The sequence below is a fragment of the Rhodnius prolixus genome, unplaced genomic scaffold, assembly GCF_049639745.1.
Source record: "Rhodnius prolixus isolate KJV_2025 unplaced genomic scaffold, Rpr scaffold_4, whole genome shotgun sequence".
In the NCBI taxonomy this organism is placed as follows: domain Eukaryota; kingdom Metazoa; phylum Arthropoda; class Insecta; order Hemiptera; family Reduviidae; genus Rhodnius; species Rhodnius prolixus.
Window position 1 is genome coordinate 31,010,526 of NW_027411614.1, and position 14,309 is coordinate 31,024,834.

The following is a 14,309-nucleotide window of genomic DNA, read 5'->3' on the forward strand; positions in this document are numbered from 1 at the left end:
AGCAAAAATGAATTAAAATTTACTAATTTGTTGTCGAAAAAATAGAATTCGCAAAGCAATATTCATTGTTTAGTTAATACGGCTTTACAATTTTTCAATTTAATTGTCCCGTATTTTTTTTCGCTCTAACCAACCATTCTTTTTGAAAAACGATCATTGATCTTTTTTTCTCTACAGTTTGCTGCCATTTACTCCCAGTCTGGTACTTTGGAAATAAGTTTTGAAATAAAAACAGTTCAATTTTTACGTCACTTATTCACTTATAGTGTGTTTATCTAAAAGTGCTTTAAGCACTTTACATGTTTAACAGTCAGGTTTGGTCGTTGAAGTTGATGATAGTGTGCGGCGTCATCAAAGATTTAAAAGATTCATTTTAATTGATTGTGTTTCTCTACTAAGTTTTTCCAGATGCATTCCCAGATAATCTGATATTTCAACTAACATTATAACAAACTTATGGTATTTAATTAAATAATTGTTCATTTGTAGTAAATAAGTACAAACAATTAATGAAAACATAATTTATATTATAAATAAATGCACCATGTTTCTATATTTAAATTACTTCACATGAAATATATTTACTATTTATAATTATATTTATATAATTGCTATATATGTACAAATTATAGATACATTAATTACGCTTATAATACATTTTAAGTTGTATAGCTCAGGTCAACGTGTTCCAAACTCCTATTACTCAATTTTCAAACGATCGTTTGTTTTGCGAATCCTTAACTAGAAAAACATACAAAACTGAAAATTAAAAAGCTTCTAAACGATTAAGGAAATTGTAGTGAAAATTAAAATTTACCATTACACTTTTTATCCAACCATATTCCGGAATCTTGATTATCATAAGACATTTTATCTGCAGATCTAAAACATAAACATAATGAAAGTCTTCAAATAAAAATAATAACTAATAATAAAATTAAACTAATTAAAATATATATACCTGTTATCGCCATTTGAATTGTTATCGTTCAGACCTGCGCAATAAATAAATGAAGTATCCTCACCTAAAAACCAATATATTTTAAAATTCAATCTTTGGGGTTAGACCTTCTGGCATTCATTGGGTGCGTTCACTTACTAAGTTACTACGTTACTAAGCGACCACAACGATCAAAACATACCTTCGCGTTCCACTTGGCGACCGCGGTCGTTGTGGTCGTGGCGAAAACGTCACTAATGACGTCACTTTTTTCGCTCACGCGAAGCCCACAACGCCCCATCTATAGAGCTGGGGCGAAGTGGGCGTTCAGAAATATGGCGCAATTTTTAAAACAAAAAATGGCGACCGAAAAAATTATCTCATGTAAAGGAAAGTAGTATTTCATGTAAATAATAGAATGTGTTTCTGGAAAGTCTACAAAAAATAAATAAATAAATAATTACTTATCCTTTACATACTAAATCACTGAATAACACAAAATCATTTATCTGAAATAACTTTTAAATTGTTCATCTGAATAAAGATCAATTACACTGATAGCTAATAATACGTGGCCTAAGTTTTCGCTTTTTATCATTGCGATTTTGTAAAATTGCATTCCACTCTTCATCGGAACTAGATAAAGAACTTTCTAAAGCATTATTAATAAATATCCAACTGTTGCCACAAAAGACATTTTAATTTTATTTAAACGTAAATTTTATAAATACTCCACTAAAATGTAATATAAAAAATTGAATTATATATATATTTTTAATATGTCAACTTTACCAATAATTAATAAAGTTTATTATAACTGCTTATAAACGGGGTTAAAATTAAAAAATAACCTCTTCAAGCTTCTAACTTATTTTCGAGGCCGCCATATGTAATGTTTACATGAACGGTTAAAACGCCCACAGTCCATTCCACTTGGGTTTTCGATCGCAACGCCCACAAGCAAGTGGAACGGGCAAAATCGTGGTCGTGGTCGTTGTGGTCGCCAAGTGGAACGCACCCATTATTCTAGTCCTCCATGATCCAGAAAAAATAATATTATTTTTTTAAAATTGTATTAACATATATGTAAACCATTATTTCCTTTAAACAAATTTTACAATTACTTTCACTTGGAACAGCAATAAATGCCTTTGAACAGAGTATTCGTTTGTGGTATAACTAAATTTAAGTACAAAACCTTGTACTAAACTGAAATTATATATTTTTAAATTTCGAGAAGATGGAAATGTTTCAACTTAAGATTTATTTAATTTATCAGTTGACTGTCAGAAACTGGATTATTATTTGATCAATTTTGTTGAATTTAATTTTTAATTATCCTAAACATCTAGCTAAATTTGTAAAATAAATATAAATTTAATGCGATTGTCAGTCAGGAATTTCAGCGATGGGACATCCTCATTGAATGTTTCTCTCTGAAACTCTCTCACTCACACAACACACACACACACATTTCTTGAAAAGTGATTTTATTTTACGAATAAGAATAGCCCTCATTTCCTAAGTCCCTAATTTTACAAATTGAGAAAAAAAATGAAAAATAATAACGTTTTTTTGGCTTCACCTTCCTAAATTAAGCCCAGATTTCCTAACGAAAAAAAGTGTATATGTATCCTGGAACAAAACATAGCATACAGTTTCTTGATAAGCCACAAATTATTCATCAATTTAGAAAAATTATGATGTGAAGTTTTTCTTAACACAAAGGTTATAAAGGTTGATCGCCTGAAATGATTAACTAATTGTAAAAGCAATTTAAAATAAATAATTAGTAAAAAACATTTGTGGATTACTAATGAACTATACACCAATAGAAGAAAATAACCGACTGTACATAATGCGGGGTATTAAAATAAATAAATCAGTAAAATTCTTTCAACTTCATTAATTCCATTCCACGGCCGGTTGTTAATCAAATGTGGTCTAAAATCCCACAAGATTAACCAAATTTCATGAATACAATGTATGAACATTTCATTTCCATCTCCTCCCCAATATCATGTTTCAGCTTTTCCTCCTCCACAATTTCGGCTCTCATAAGCCTCAAGAAAAATAGTATTCAACTACTACAAAATTGTTCTCACCTGTCGAGTTGGATTTCTCTTCCCACCGTTCGCCCCACTGATCTCTTTTCTAAAAATTGTATACAATAAAATGTTAATGTTAGAATTTACGGGCAACAAACAGTATAATAACTTGCAGTATAATTAGTAAAGATATTTACCATGTTATAATGGCAATCAACAAGATTAAACGACATATCGGTTGTTATTTGTGGACCGCCACCAAAAGTCTTCTGCAAGTAAGACCATACCGGACCTAGAATTTCAAAATTTAATTAAATATGACGATCTTTACTTTCCATTGTTAATTAGTTGTTAAAATGCAATTCACATTAGTAATTATAGAACACGTCAATTACAGTAATAATTACTATTCTTTTATATTACCACTATTCTGCATACAACAAAGGGGTAAGAAATTTCTAAGTGGATGTTACAAATCAGTTAGCGACATTATTGTTTTAGCTACACTATTATAATTTTATACCAATGAAAAATGTAAGAAATTAAATTGGAAGAAGAAATTAAATATCAGCCAACTACTTATTTTTTAAGCATTACGCTTTTTATTTTATGTAAATAAAAACTGATTTTTTTTTTTTACCTGACAATGAAACGGACGCTCTTAAACCCTGCGAGCCACTGCCATCCTGTGCGCCATATAGCAACCTTCTATTATCTATAGGACCCGGTTCTGATAACGAATTGAACCGAGACATCCATTCAGCAGAAACTAAATACCTTCTTGGCTCGTACTGTGAAAGCTCTTGTAACTTTGCTACTCGTTTCCTTATCCTATGTATTTTTATTGACTCCTTCCTAATAAGACCAAAAAAGATACATCAATATCATGTATATATATTTACTTATTCTAATAAAAAAACTGTATTAACCCAAATGGCATTAATCTTAAAGAGTCTAGTATTTATTTAGAAGATGGCTCATTTAGGGAGGACACCATGAATTTCTAAAGAATAATTTTCCAAACGTTATGTTTATTCATTCTTAATAAGCTAAAAACCAATGAATATTTTTTAAATTGAGTTACTAATGTAGAAACACATCTATGGATAATTCAGTTGGATTGATTTTTGAGTGTGCTATATACGGTTCGTTTCAAGCGCTTTTGGACTGAACAAGAGGTTTGTTACGAAGTTATTAGGACATTTTAGGAGACAAGAGTTAAATATTTTATTCTAGGTTCTTTAGCAATAGCTAGCTGAGCAGTCACACTGTCCCAATTCCCTCAAGGAGGTGTCTTTAAAAATAAAAAATTAAGAAAATTTGCTAGGGTTCACTGTACATATGCAATACATATTCTTAACTGGAGAATATGATTATTATCCGCAACTCTAGATAGTATCTTTAGAGATTGGTTAAATAAGTGAGAATATATTATAGTAAATATTTAAAAATAACTGCGACCCGTATTTATATAGTAGTGACCAAAATGTTAGATTTTGATTGTGAACGTTATGGATATTTGAGGTCTGGCTAAAAAGCACCAAAATGTAACTAATGTTCTTTTTTTTATCTGATAATCACAAATGCATCAATTAATAAAGTATATCAGACAAGAATGTTTTTCGTAACTGCGCTTTAAAAGGTAAAAATAGATTAAAAAACAAAATGTTACTCTTTGATGAGATAATAAAAATAATTGCTGGCAAACATTTTGGAAGAGCTGAAAATTCGGATTAACTTCGGACTACCTGGTAAATTTGTTTTTTTTCAAAACCAAGATTTTCTTTTCAACATAATTCTCAAGATTACGAGAAGTATCTTCTTACTCTATTTGGACTTAGTATAATTATAGGAAACAATCAATGAATGTTTATTTTTTTTATTTTTTTTTAAACGAGAGTCAACATCTGAGGATCAACAGCAGACTTAGATTTACTCTTTATTTCTTTTTTAATAAATTCGATTTTTTACGCATATAAAGCGTTTAAGATAATAAAGTAGAAAGTATGTTCAATTAGCCTAACTATTGATACAGTTACAACAAACCTATAAAACAGAACGTAGGCTTGAGAATTTTTTACAGCTTGAGGTGATACTTTCGTCACTGAATGGTCATCGTAATGATACCATTGATCAGTTGGACTGTTTAGCGCATAACAAGTATAGTGGCCTCCAGAACCGCTAGATCCATGATGGCAAATAACACTCATCAATTCATAACGCGTCACTGCGCATGAGCAATCTAAAAAACATAAACAAAAAAACCTTGAAATCCTCTATTGCGTTATTTCTGCAATTTTCTTTGTTACAATTGAATACTTAATTTTTATTAACCATTTTTCAAGTTCGGGATTTAAGAAAAAGTGCTTCTGTAATTAATCAAAGTGCAAATGGTAAATACTATTTTTGATTCTTAACTAATCTACAAATTGAAGCCAACCCAGAACAGAAAATGCACAGCTATACAAAAACCACCCAGGGCTGCGACGAGAGAGATTCTATCTTGGTATCAAAAGAGGATTAGCTGCTTACACTGCAAGGGAGTATTCGATCTCAATAAAAATTTCCAAACTAAGTGTTAAAGTTACTTCAGGTTAATTCCACTGTTATTATCATTAAGTTACCTTGGTGCATATATGCTTTCATGTCAAGCCCCTCCATTGGAAAACTAATATAAGAAGTAATTTTAGATGAAAACATCAAATCGTGCCGGAATCTTTTTAAATGTATGCATAAGACTTCAGGCATCTTCAATACTCTTGAGTATTTAACACCATTGCGAAGTTTGTTACATTTCTCACAACTGAAACAATAATTTAAGATTTAATGAATAATAAAAATTATAAAATATGTTATACTTTTTAGGTGCAAAAACAAACACCGAAGAATGTATTAATTTTTCTAGGGGAAGGGGAATAATAGTAATGAAATTTACAATGCCAGTTCAAAATTAAAAACTAGTTTTGAGTCGCTTACTATCCTAGTGACTATACAAACAAAATTTATATAGTAAAAATGAAGTTTTCAATTACCTATACATATTGTCACCTTTAAGTTCATCCGCTGAAAAAAATGCTGAAAGACAATCGTGTAAAGATACTGTAGGGCCCCAGAACAGAGAACAAACCCAATCCCACAGCCAAGCAAACCAACCCTGTTAAATAAATAACATTAAATCATTAAAAGTGCAACAGTTTAGTAGTCATTCCCATAGGGAACTCAATGCATATACAAAAAAAAAAAAATTATTTTTAAGCGATTCTCACATCTATTAATGAAGTCAATTACCTACAGAAAGACATCAATAGTTAGTTAAAAAGAAGAAAAAGTAATTGAACTTTTACTACAAATTTTCATGTTAGTACTTCAGTCTGTGATGTAGATTTTACTAAAAAGTTAGTTTGGAGGTAACCCTAAGGTTACATAAGCGTACACCTATGCTAAATTTTCAGGAAAATAATAAAATACATAAGTGCTCATCTGTGACAATTATTATAAGTTTCACGAAAGCTGTTTAATCTTTTATTTATTTATTTTTATTTTTGAGAAATTTTCGAAACCCAAAAAAATCATTCAGTAAAATTGCAAAATACGAGTAGAATGGGTTTTCTTAAGCACGAAATTATAACAGCAATATTCAAAATTACTAGTCAGTAATACATAAAATATGTGTTAACACTTTAACAAATTTTAAATTAAAGTGAATGTTTGTGTATAAGGCTTAATTTTTATATGAGTCCGTCCTAAAGCTATGTTTCTAATGAAAACGGCAGTGTATGTATGATGTTTGTAATATTAGAAAAAACATCGGTACCGTTTTCAAGAGACCAAAAAAAAAAAACATTTCTAAGCTTTGGCTCTCTAATGTTGTCGATTATATGAGGGTCAATAAGTAAACAGGCATATAGTTAATGAAGGCGACGCTTATTGCAGGGATTGCAACTTTTGTGTTAGAAAGCAACCTTGCGACATCAGCTATTACGCGTGCAAAAGCGTAAGCGACGAGCACAGCTCTGGGAGTATCCGTGGTCTGATTTTCTTTGATTTTTTTGAAGAAGTAACGCACTATCAATAGCCTATAATACTATACTATCAAGACATAATTGGGAACAAGTTAAGCCCGCGCTGATAAGGAAATGTCTGGGATGGCAGAGGAAAGGCGTGCTTTTTCATCAAGACTACGCTTGACCTAATACGACACGACTGACACTGGAAAACATTGGCAAAATCCTTCTTGACCCTGACCTTGCCCTTTCGGATTTTTATTGGTTTGGTCCTAAGCTTTGGATATAAGCTTTGCGAGGCATCAAGTTCAGCGGCATCGAATAAGTAAAGAAAAAAGTCCAATAGTGGCTTCGAGATCACGATAAAGGATTCTTCCCTGAGAGGATAAGAAGACTCGTAAGAAGATTGGACAATTACACTAAAGTTGGTAAGGATTATTTGTAAAAATATACAAAACATTGTATTGATTTAATGAACCATGTCTGATGTATTTGTTTAATTATTGAATGACCTTCTTATAAATAACTTTTTTTTTAGGCTTGGAATTATCTGTACAGAATTTTATCGAAGTAAGTTTATCACCAATGTATTGAATAGTTTGTCCTGCACAAATGTTGATATTCTCAAGAATAACTATAATTAAAATACACATTGATACATACAAGAACTCTACAAGTTTTACAATAAGATATTTGCCAAATAAGATTCAAGATATTTACATAAGATTTTTATCAAAACTGCCAAGTATGGCAATTAAGTAAACGGTGTTTAATACCTGTTCTATTGTATAAAGGTGACTGCATTTAGGAGGTCCAGACACATTTCCTTGATGCAATATATTTAGATGGTCCCTATTTGGTATTGGAAGCGACAAATCTTGGAATGTTTCCACTCTTGTTGAGACCTACAAATTCCAAAACTTCAATAAAAAAAAAAGTCCAGTTATATTTAACATTTCCAAAATTGCTCTTAGTATTTTTTAGTTGCATTTGAACCATTTCTTGGGCAATTCAATAAAGTCGTCACTTCACATGACATTCTAAGGATCAATAAACTCAATAGTGCCTTTAACGTCAAACTTCCATCTAACTTAAATTCAATTTAAGTGGTGGTTACCATCAAAAACCACAAAATTAATAAATGACTATTACCCTGAAGCAAAGCCCACAATTCTTAATTTTCCACTCATAGATCGCACTGAAGAATTCATGTGGTTTGTACTAAATGGAGGAATTAGTTCAAAGCCAAAATCAATAAAAATGGCGCTTAGTAATTCTTACAACTAAAGATATCATTTAATTCATGGCAAATAACATAAATATTTATGTTTCTAATTATAAATTCAAACAAATTGAGGTTAAAAAGCTACTTACCCTATTACAAGTAAGACATTGGACAGAACTTAGCAGTGTACCATCGAATATATCAGAAATAATACTTCTATAGTGAACTTTTTTATTCTTTGATGGCGTTCCTATTAAAAATAGAATTATAGCAATTTATACATGAATTGAAATAAAATTTTATGAAACTTTATTAATTACCATCATCTTACCTGGTGGATTAATGTGAGTTTGAGATTTAACCTTCCTGCGTTCAGTTGGTGAAGGCGTCCGAGATATAGAACTAAAATTGATTAGTAGAAATTATTAAACTATCATGGAAATTGAGTAAAAAAGTACTAACTAAGATAACTAAAATAAACCACTAATAAATAATAATATTTAAAAATTTGATAATTTATTAAAATAATCTGAATTCAGCACACTCAATCAACTGATTGTTTTTAGGGAAAACTCGAATTGCATCTATAAATCCTCTACTCTTTACTCTCTCCGACTCTTCGGGTAAAAGTATTACTGACTTGATCTCAAAAAATGAAAAAAACAAAACAAATTTCTTCAAGAAGGGACGTTGAGACATCTGAACGAACATATCTTGAATTTAATAATAAAAAAAAAAAAAGAATTCTGAGGATTCTTGAGTGAAACGTATTATATTTTAAATCAGAATGTGTTTTACACTAGAACAAAATGACAAAATAACTGACAGCGTAACAGGTTTGAGTTGATTAGTATCTTCGCTGAGAGACGATCTTTCACTAACGCCAGAATCACAAGTTTCATATTCCTCTCCTTCAGAACTAGCGTCAAGTTCATTGTCACTGTTCTCCTCTTGACCTTTATTTTTGAAATATTGAACTATCATTATAGGTAGAAATAATTCTTTAAGCATTTTAAAAATTTGTCGGTAGATATACTCACAAAACATGTTGCAAAGTGGCTCCAGACCAGGTACTTTCATTTCTTCATGTAATTGGTCCATTAAGCAACGTAGGAACTCTTGGGAATCATGTTGTTGGAAGCCACGGAACATAGGGTGAGTCTAAAATTGTTATAAGAAAAAAAACTCATTTAAACGATATTTGATGCTAGAGTCTGCTTTAGATTATAGGAAGAAGCTTGGGAAAGAAAGAGATTGGAATTTGAGGCTATTCTGTCCAGCTTCTAACATGTATGTGACGTGAGCAGTGTTCCCTCTAAGCTGTGCGCGTGTGCGCGCGCACATAAATTTAAACATAGCGCACATGAAAAATATTTGCGCGCACAAAAATTTTTTGATTAAAACGAAACAAAGAAATCGATTGCAGGAACATATGGATATGCTGATGAGAGTAAAATCATATATGAATGACGGAAACAATGTAAATTTAAGTTAAGTTTATGCTGAATGGTTAAAACCAAAAGGCTGGGGAGAGAAGTTATAAAATAAATGCCATTCATAAAAAATGTAATCCTTAATTCTAAAATTGTTCAATAATAAGTAATTGTGAATTGTCGTTCTTATTTGTTTGTTTTGACGAATGTGTTAATTTAAAAAATTAGAAGCAGACAACGTTTTTACATTGTAAGTATTTAAATTTTCTTATTTTCCATTTGAATGGAAAAGGGAAACCACAGTCATCAGCTAAATTCTGTCTTCACGATCTAATGATTTGACTTGATTTTAGGGTAGTTTTGCGTTCCGTTGTAATGTGTGGTATGCTGTAAGATCGAGTCAATGCGTATAAGTAGAAACAAAATTTGGCTGAATATTAATACTATTATTGTATTGTCTTTTTTGCACTTTTTTAAATTGCCGCACAAAATTTGTTTATTTTGGAAAAAACTGCACACACTTAAAAAAGTGTGCACACAGGTCACAAAAAATTAGAGGGAACACTGGACGTGAAGTGTCTTCAGATGAGAAAAGAGCTCACAACTGTTAGAAATGTACTTCTAGAAGTTATAGAGAGTCAAAAGAGTTTACACAAATATTGACTTTTTAAAAAACAGTTTTTCGAATAAGTGTAAAAAAATCAACACCAGATTTTTATAAAACAATCCTTATTTATTCAAAATATTCATATTTTTATTCTGTAATTTATTTGTATGCTATTTTGCATTTTATTAGGTTCTTTTAAAGACATTCGTTTACCCATAGTCTCCTGAGTTAGTTGGTTTAGTTCGGTTATTTAGAGTCATATCTTATTTACTCAAATATGTACGAATGTCCACGTAAGTTATTTGTTACATTTGTTGGGCTTTTTTAATAGTTTACTTAAAAGTAGTTCACTACTACAATCTTAATACTCCAGATTTATTATTTTTATCTTATAAGATTCGATGAAAAATGCCGATATTCTTTTTCATCAATTTAAACAAGATTATCAATTTTCTCTAACTTTTTTTTGTTTTTTACTTACATGGCTGATGGCATAAAGTATTGGGGCAGGTACTAAGTAGTCTTGGCCTAGACCGGTCCACATATCAACAACCAGATTATGTAATGCTGATGTTAACCACTGACTACGTGAATTCAGCTCACCGCTACACCTTTGTACTGGAACAGTTCGTTCTTCAAAACGCGGTCTTTCTAAAAAGTAGTGAACCAAGGGTGGAGTATTGCACAATGCCTGCAGCGCTGAATTCATATAGCATGTGTTTCCCAGGTTTTGCAAGCCGGTTAAACCTAAGAGATAATTATAAATTATTTTAACAAGCCTAACTTGTAAGTTTAAATGCAAAACAATCATAAACAAAGGGAGAATACCATTTAAATAGAAAAAATAATTAATTAAATAAAAGATAATAATAAATGAGAAACAAACTAATTTTTTTATACTTCAAATTAAGCAGAAAAAATACCTCTCGGCCTCTGAGGTTCTACCGTCGTAGTATGAGGTTCATCTTCTTCCTCTATGCCAATGACAATCTCTGCTTCACACTCATGACACCAAAGCCTGAAGTTGTTCAAATTCATATGAACGCAATGACTTGAATCTTTCTGGAAAATTAATAAATAAATTATATTACTCTAAACCAATGTGATTTCTCTTTAAGATACACAATGAATAGAGGTCTTAGAGAATTCTAGGATGAGAAAATTTAAGAGAGTAAGTTAGACCTAGTTAGACCAAAAAGTTAGACCTGTGAGTGCTAATCTAGCAATTATCTTGAGCTATTTGAACCACCTCATTCTGCTCAAAAATGCTTAAAAACAAAGAAAAAACGATAAGTTACTAAATAAGTAGGAAATTATTTTAATTTTAGTTAGTTTTTTTTTAAGCAGCTTAATAAAACCACACTATTCTTCTCTTCAGGAGTTTCATTTTAAATATTGTGAAGTTCCATTGTATAGAAGAGTAAAGAGGACTAGCCATTTCTTAAAAGTATGTGTCTCTTTGGGAGCCCAGCCTAACCACATACAATATTTTCATTAACTTTCACGACATAACAGAAACATGGATCAGCAGATATTGTCAATGGTTGCACCAGTTTGGGTTTTTACAAACCCACCGATAGCTTATCATCTCAAGACCTCCTATGACTGGGAACGAAGAGCTTTTGCCGAGCAAAACTGGAAGAAAAAAAAAAATCATCCCGGAATTACAGCAGAGGCACCTTTCGATTCTGAAATACATTGTAACGGTTATAACGAAAAAGTTATTAGAACACATGAATAATGGGCAAACATGCCTAAATATGTATTTAAGGAATGCTAATTCTGCATTTGATAACTGAACCAATTAGGCTTGTTTCTACCTGCTACTATCTTAAGATACTAGAACAATTGTGAACGGGCAATATTTATTGATAGTTTTCTCAGTATAACATTAATAAATTTCGTATGAATAACTAATTTGATTGAGATGATTACGATCAAATTTTATAAGCATTCCTTTCGAAGAAAATGTGAATTTCCTCCCTTAAATGAATATAAAAATTTGAGCTTTCTAAAATTGTTTAGTTTTCTCAAATCTCTCCACAAGTATTAACTTTACAATAATAGAGAAAATAATAAAACTAATCATGACTAACCCTCCCCCCTAAAAAAACATTACCTTGTAGTGGCAAATTACATGATTGGGCGCCACATCTGAACAAAAAACCAGTAGGCACTGGCTGTGAAGGCAGAGCCATAAGTGTTGCGCTCTTCGTGCACAAATGGTACATTCCAACGGCTATAAAACAGACAAAGTTAGAGTAGGAATGAATGTAAAGTTTTCACAAAATGTTATATAAAATTTGGCAAATAAAATAATAATTATTAAAATTCCATATTTAAATCTGGAATAAAAATCAATATGTTGTAATAAAAACTCACAATGTTTTTATCACGAATGTTGGCGAATGGAGGTGAATTTTCGTCAGCAAATCTCTCTCTAGAGAGGTTAGCAAAATGTGGACAATTGATCTCAGTCATCTGTAAACAATTTTTGTTTCAAAAACTTGTTTTCTGATTAAGGATTAACATAGAATTGTAATCACTTTGCGATTCAAAATACAAAAAATCTTATAGCACTTAAATATCTTCTGACCAAAATAATTTTTTTTAACCATTTTTACTTTTCATTTCCACTCTTGTGTCAGTATAGTACCCAAACAAAATTGGATAACTTACACAATAGGACTTAATTTTTATAAACTGAAATTGGATGACGCCATAATATGGAAAATGATAAAACGTTAGTAATTCAATGTCACTTCCGCGGAAACAAAGTTGAAGGTGGAGATAAGTGCCACGAGAATGGCCCTGAATCTCTTGATATATAGTACGACCTTAACTGTACATTTAGTCCTTGCTCGTACTTCTCTATTAAGAATAAAATAATAATAGTCTTTTAAAAGTTGAATTTAAAACTTTACTCAACAATTATTATTTCCAAGAGTTCAGAAAATATTTTGAGGTTCCCAATAATTCAAAGGTGTTACATTTTATCCAAAAGTTTCATCCTCCGCATGAAATAAAGAAATCAGTTTTCAAACTGAATTTTTAACCAATTTTAGATTCATACAAATATTAATAAACATATTAATTTGCGATAAGCCTAATAAAAGTTGGCGAGTTTAAACATACAGACACTAGTCATCTCTTACCATCTATTTCAACATCTATTGAAAATAAGATTCAATATTAAAGCCCTGGGCATTTTAGATACGAAAACAGACTTTTAATGATCCAGTCGAAATGCCTTTCAGCTTCTCTTGTGTAACTACTGTAACGTGACTTTACATAATTTGTGTACTTTGGCAAAACGATCACGCTCAACTGATTAAATAAAACTACATTTATACAGGAAAATTCTTTCAAAAATAGTTCCATTAATTAATGAGAATCTGGTAATTTTTCTATTTCTATATCCGAAAAACTGAAAACAACTAGAGAGTACAGAATAAAATAAACAACAAATAGTGAATAAAAGCAGTTATGAAAAATTTGCACCGTTCCTTCCTTAAAATCTATCTCTAACTTTAAAAAACCAGCAGACGTGATATTGTAATCACATTTCTGTTAAAACCCTAAATTTATTACAGCTGAAATAAATGTGTGATAGAAAAAGCTGCTGTTTAAATACAGTATAATGCGCAACGCAACTAATAAACTCGCTATAAACTAACAGCAACTTTTTAAAAATTTATTTTAATAAAAAACAAAAAATTAACTAACCTTAAAATTGTTTTAATTTGTTAGGAACTTATCAAATTTCTTTAAATTGTTTAATAAATTGTCAATCCATTTCTTTATCACAATAAGAAATACAGGAAATCACTGAAATAACTTTTCAAGTAAAAATATTAATTGCAAAATCACCATTCGGAGTCAATTCCATCTAACAATATAATTAAAAAAAATGAAATGCAGATTTTACTCATTATTTGCCTTTGAGTTATCCATCAAGTAATAAAACGTGTCATAAGCAATGATAATTACCCCGGAATGATAAAATAAATAAATATTAAGCCTAGTGTCATTGTTTAAGAGGTACCAACTCA

The 14,309-nt window shown here is 30.6% G+C and overlaps 1 protein-coding gene and 1 long non-coding RNA gene across 6 annotated transcripts; one reads left to right on the plus strand and one right to left on the minus strand.

The window, feature by feature from the left end:
• Positions 1-153: 153 nt before the first annotated feature.
• On the minus strand, positions 154-14,308 carry LOC141455358 (ubiquitin carboxyl-terminal hydrolase 20-like). Of its 5 annotated transcripts, none has more exons than XM_074130359.1 (19): positions 13,984-14,308; positions 12,640-12,738; positions 12,377-12,496; positions 11,181-11,319; positions 10,739-11,004; positions 9,258-9,378; positions 9,044-9,194; positions 8,549-8,619; positions 8,367-8,467; positions 7,769-7,897; positions 6,021-6,142; positions 5,613-5,791; positions 5,035-5,230; positions 3,629-3,843; positions 3,186-3,280; positions 3,046-3,094; positions 962-995; positions 824-882; positions 154-741 (listed from the first exon to the last, which is right to left on the minus strand). In XM_074130359.1, exons 2-19 carry the CDS (start codon positions 12,736-12,738, stop codon positions 704-706), a joined length of 2,184 nt encoding a protein of 727 aa, XP_073986460.1. In that variant the 5' UTR covers positions 13,984-14,308; the 3' UTR covers positions 154-703. The 5 variants fall into 5 exon arrangements, with proteins under 5 accessions (XP_073986460.1, XP_073986459.1, XP_073986457.1 ...); XM_074130358.1 differs by having other exon boundaries at positions 818-882; XM_074130356.1 differs by having other exon boundaries at positions 962-1,025; positions 13,984-14,307.
• LOC141455373 (uncharacterized) lies at positions 6,141-9,194 on the plus strand. Its single transcript, XR_012459233.1, has 2 exons — positions 6,141-7,420; positions 7,531-9,194. It is a non-coding gene; the product is annotated as an uncharacterized lncRNA (long non-coding RNA).
• Position 14,309: the final 1 nt, after the last annotated feature.

What these genes read in the sequence shown, in the direction of transcription:
- LOC141455358 (XM_074130355.1), bottom strand. Translation starts at nt 12,738, where the DNA reads ATGACTGAGATCAATTGTCCACATTTTGCTAACCTCTCTAGAGAGAGA. An exon ending in GCCACTTTGCAACATGTTTT is followed by an intron (nt 9,195 to 9,257) that starts GTGAGTATATCT and finishes CTATAATGATAG; the next exon opens with TTCAATATTTCAAAAATAAA. An exon ending in AGAGAAATCCAACTCGACAG is followed by an intron (nt 1,026 to 3,045) that starts GTGAGAACAATT and finishes ATTGGTTTTTAG; the next exon opens with GTGAGGATACTTCATTTATT.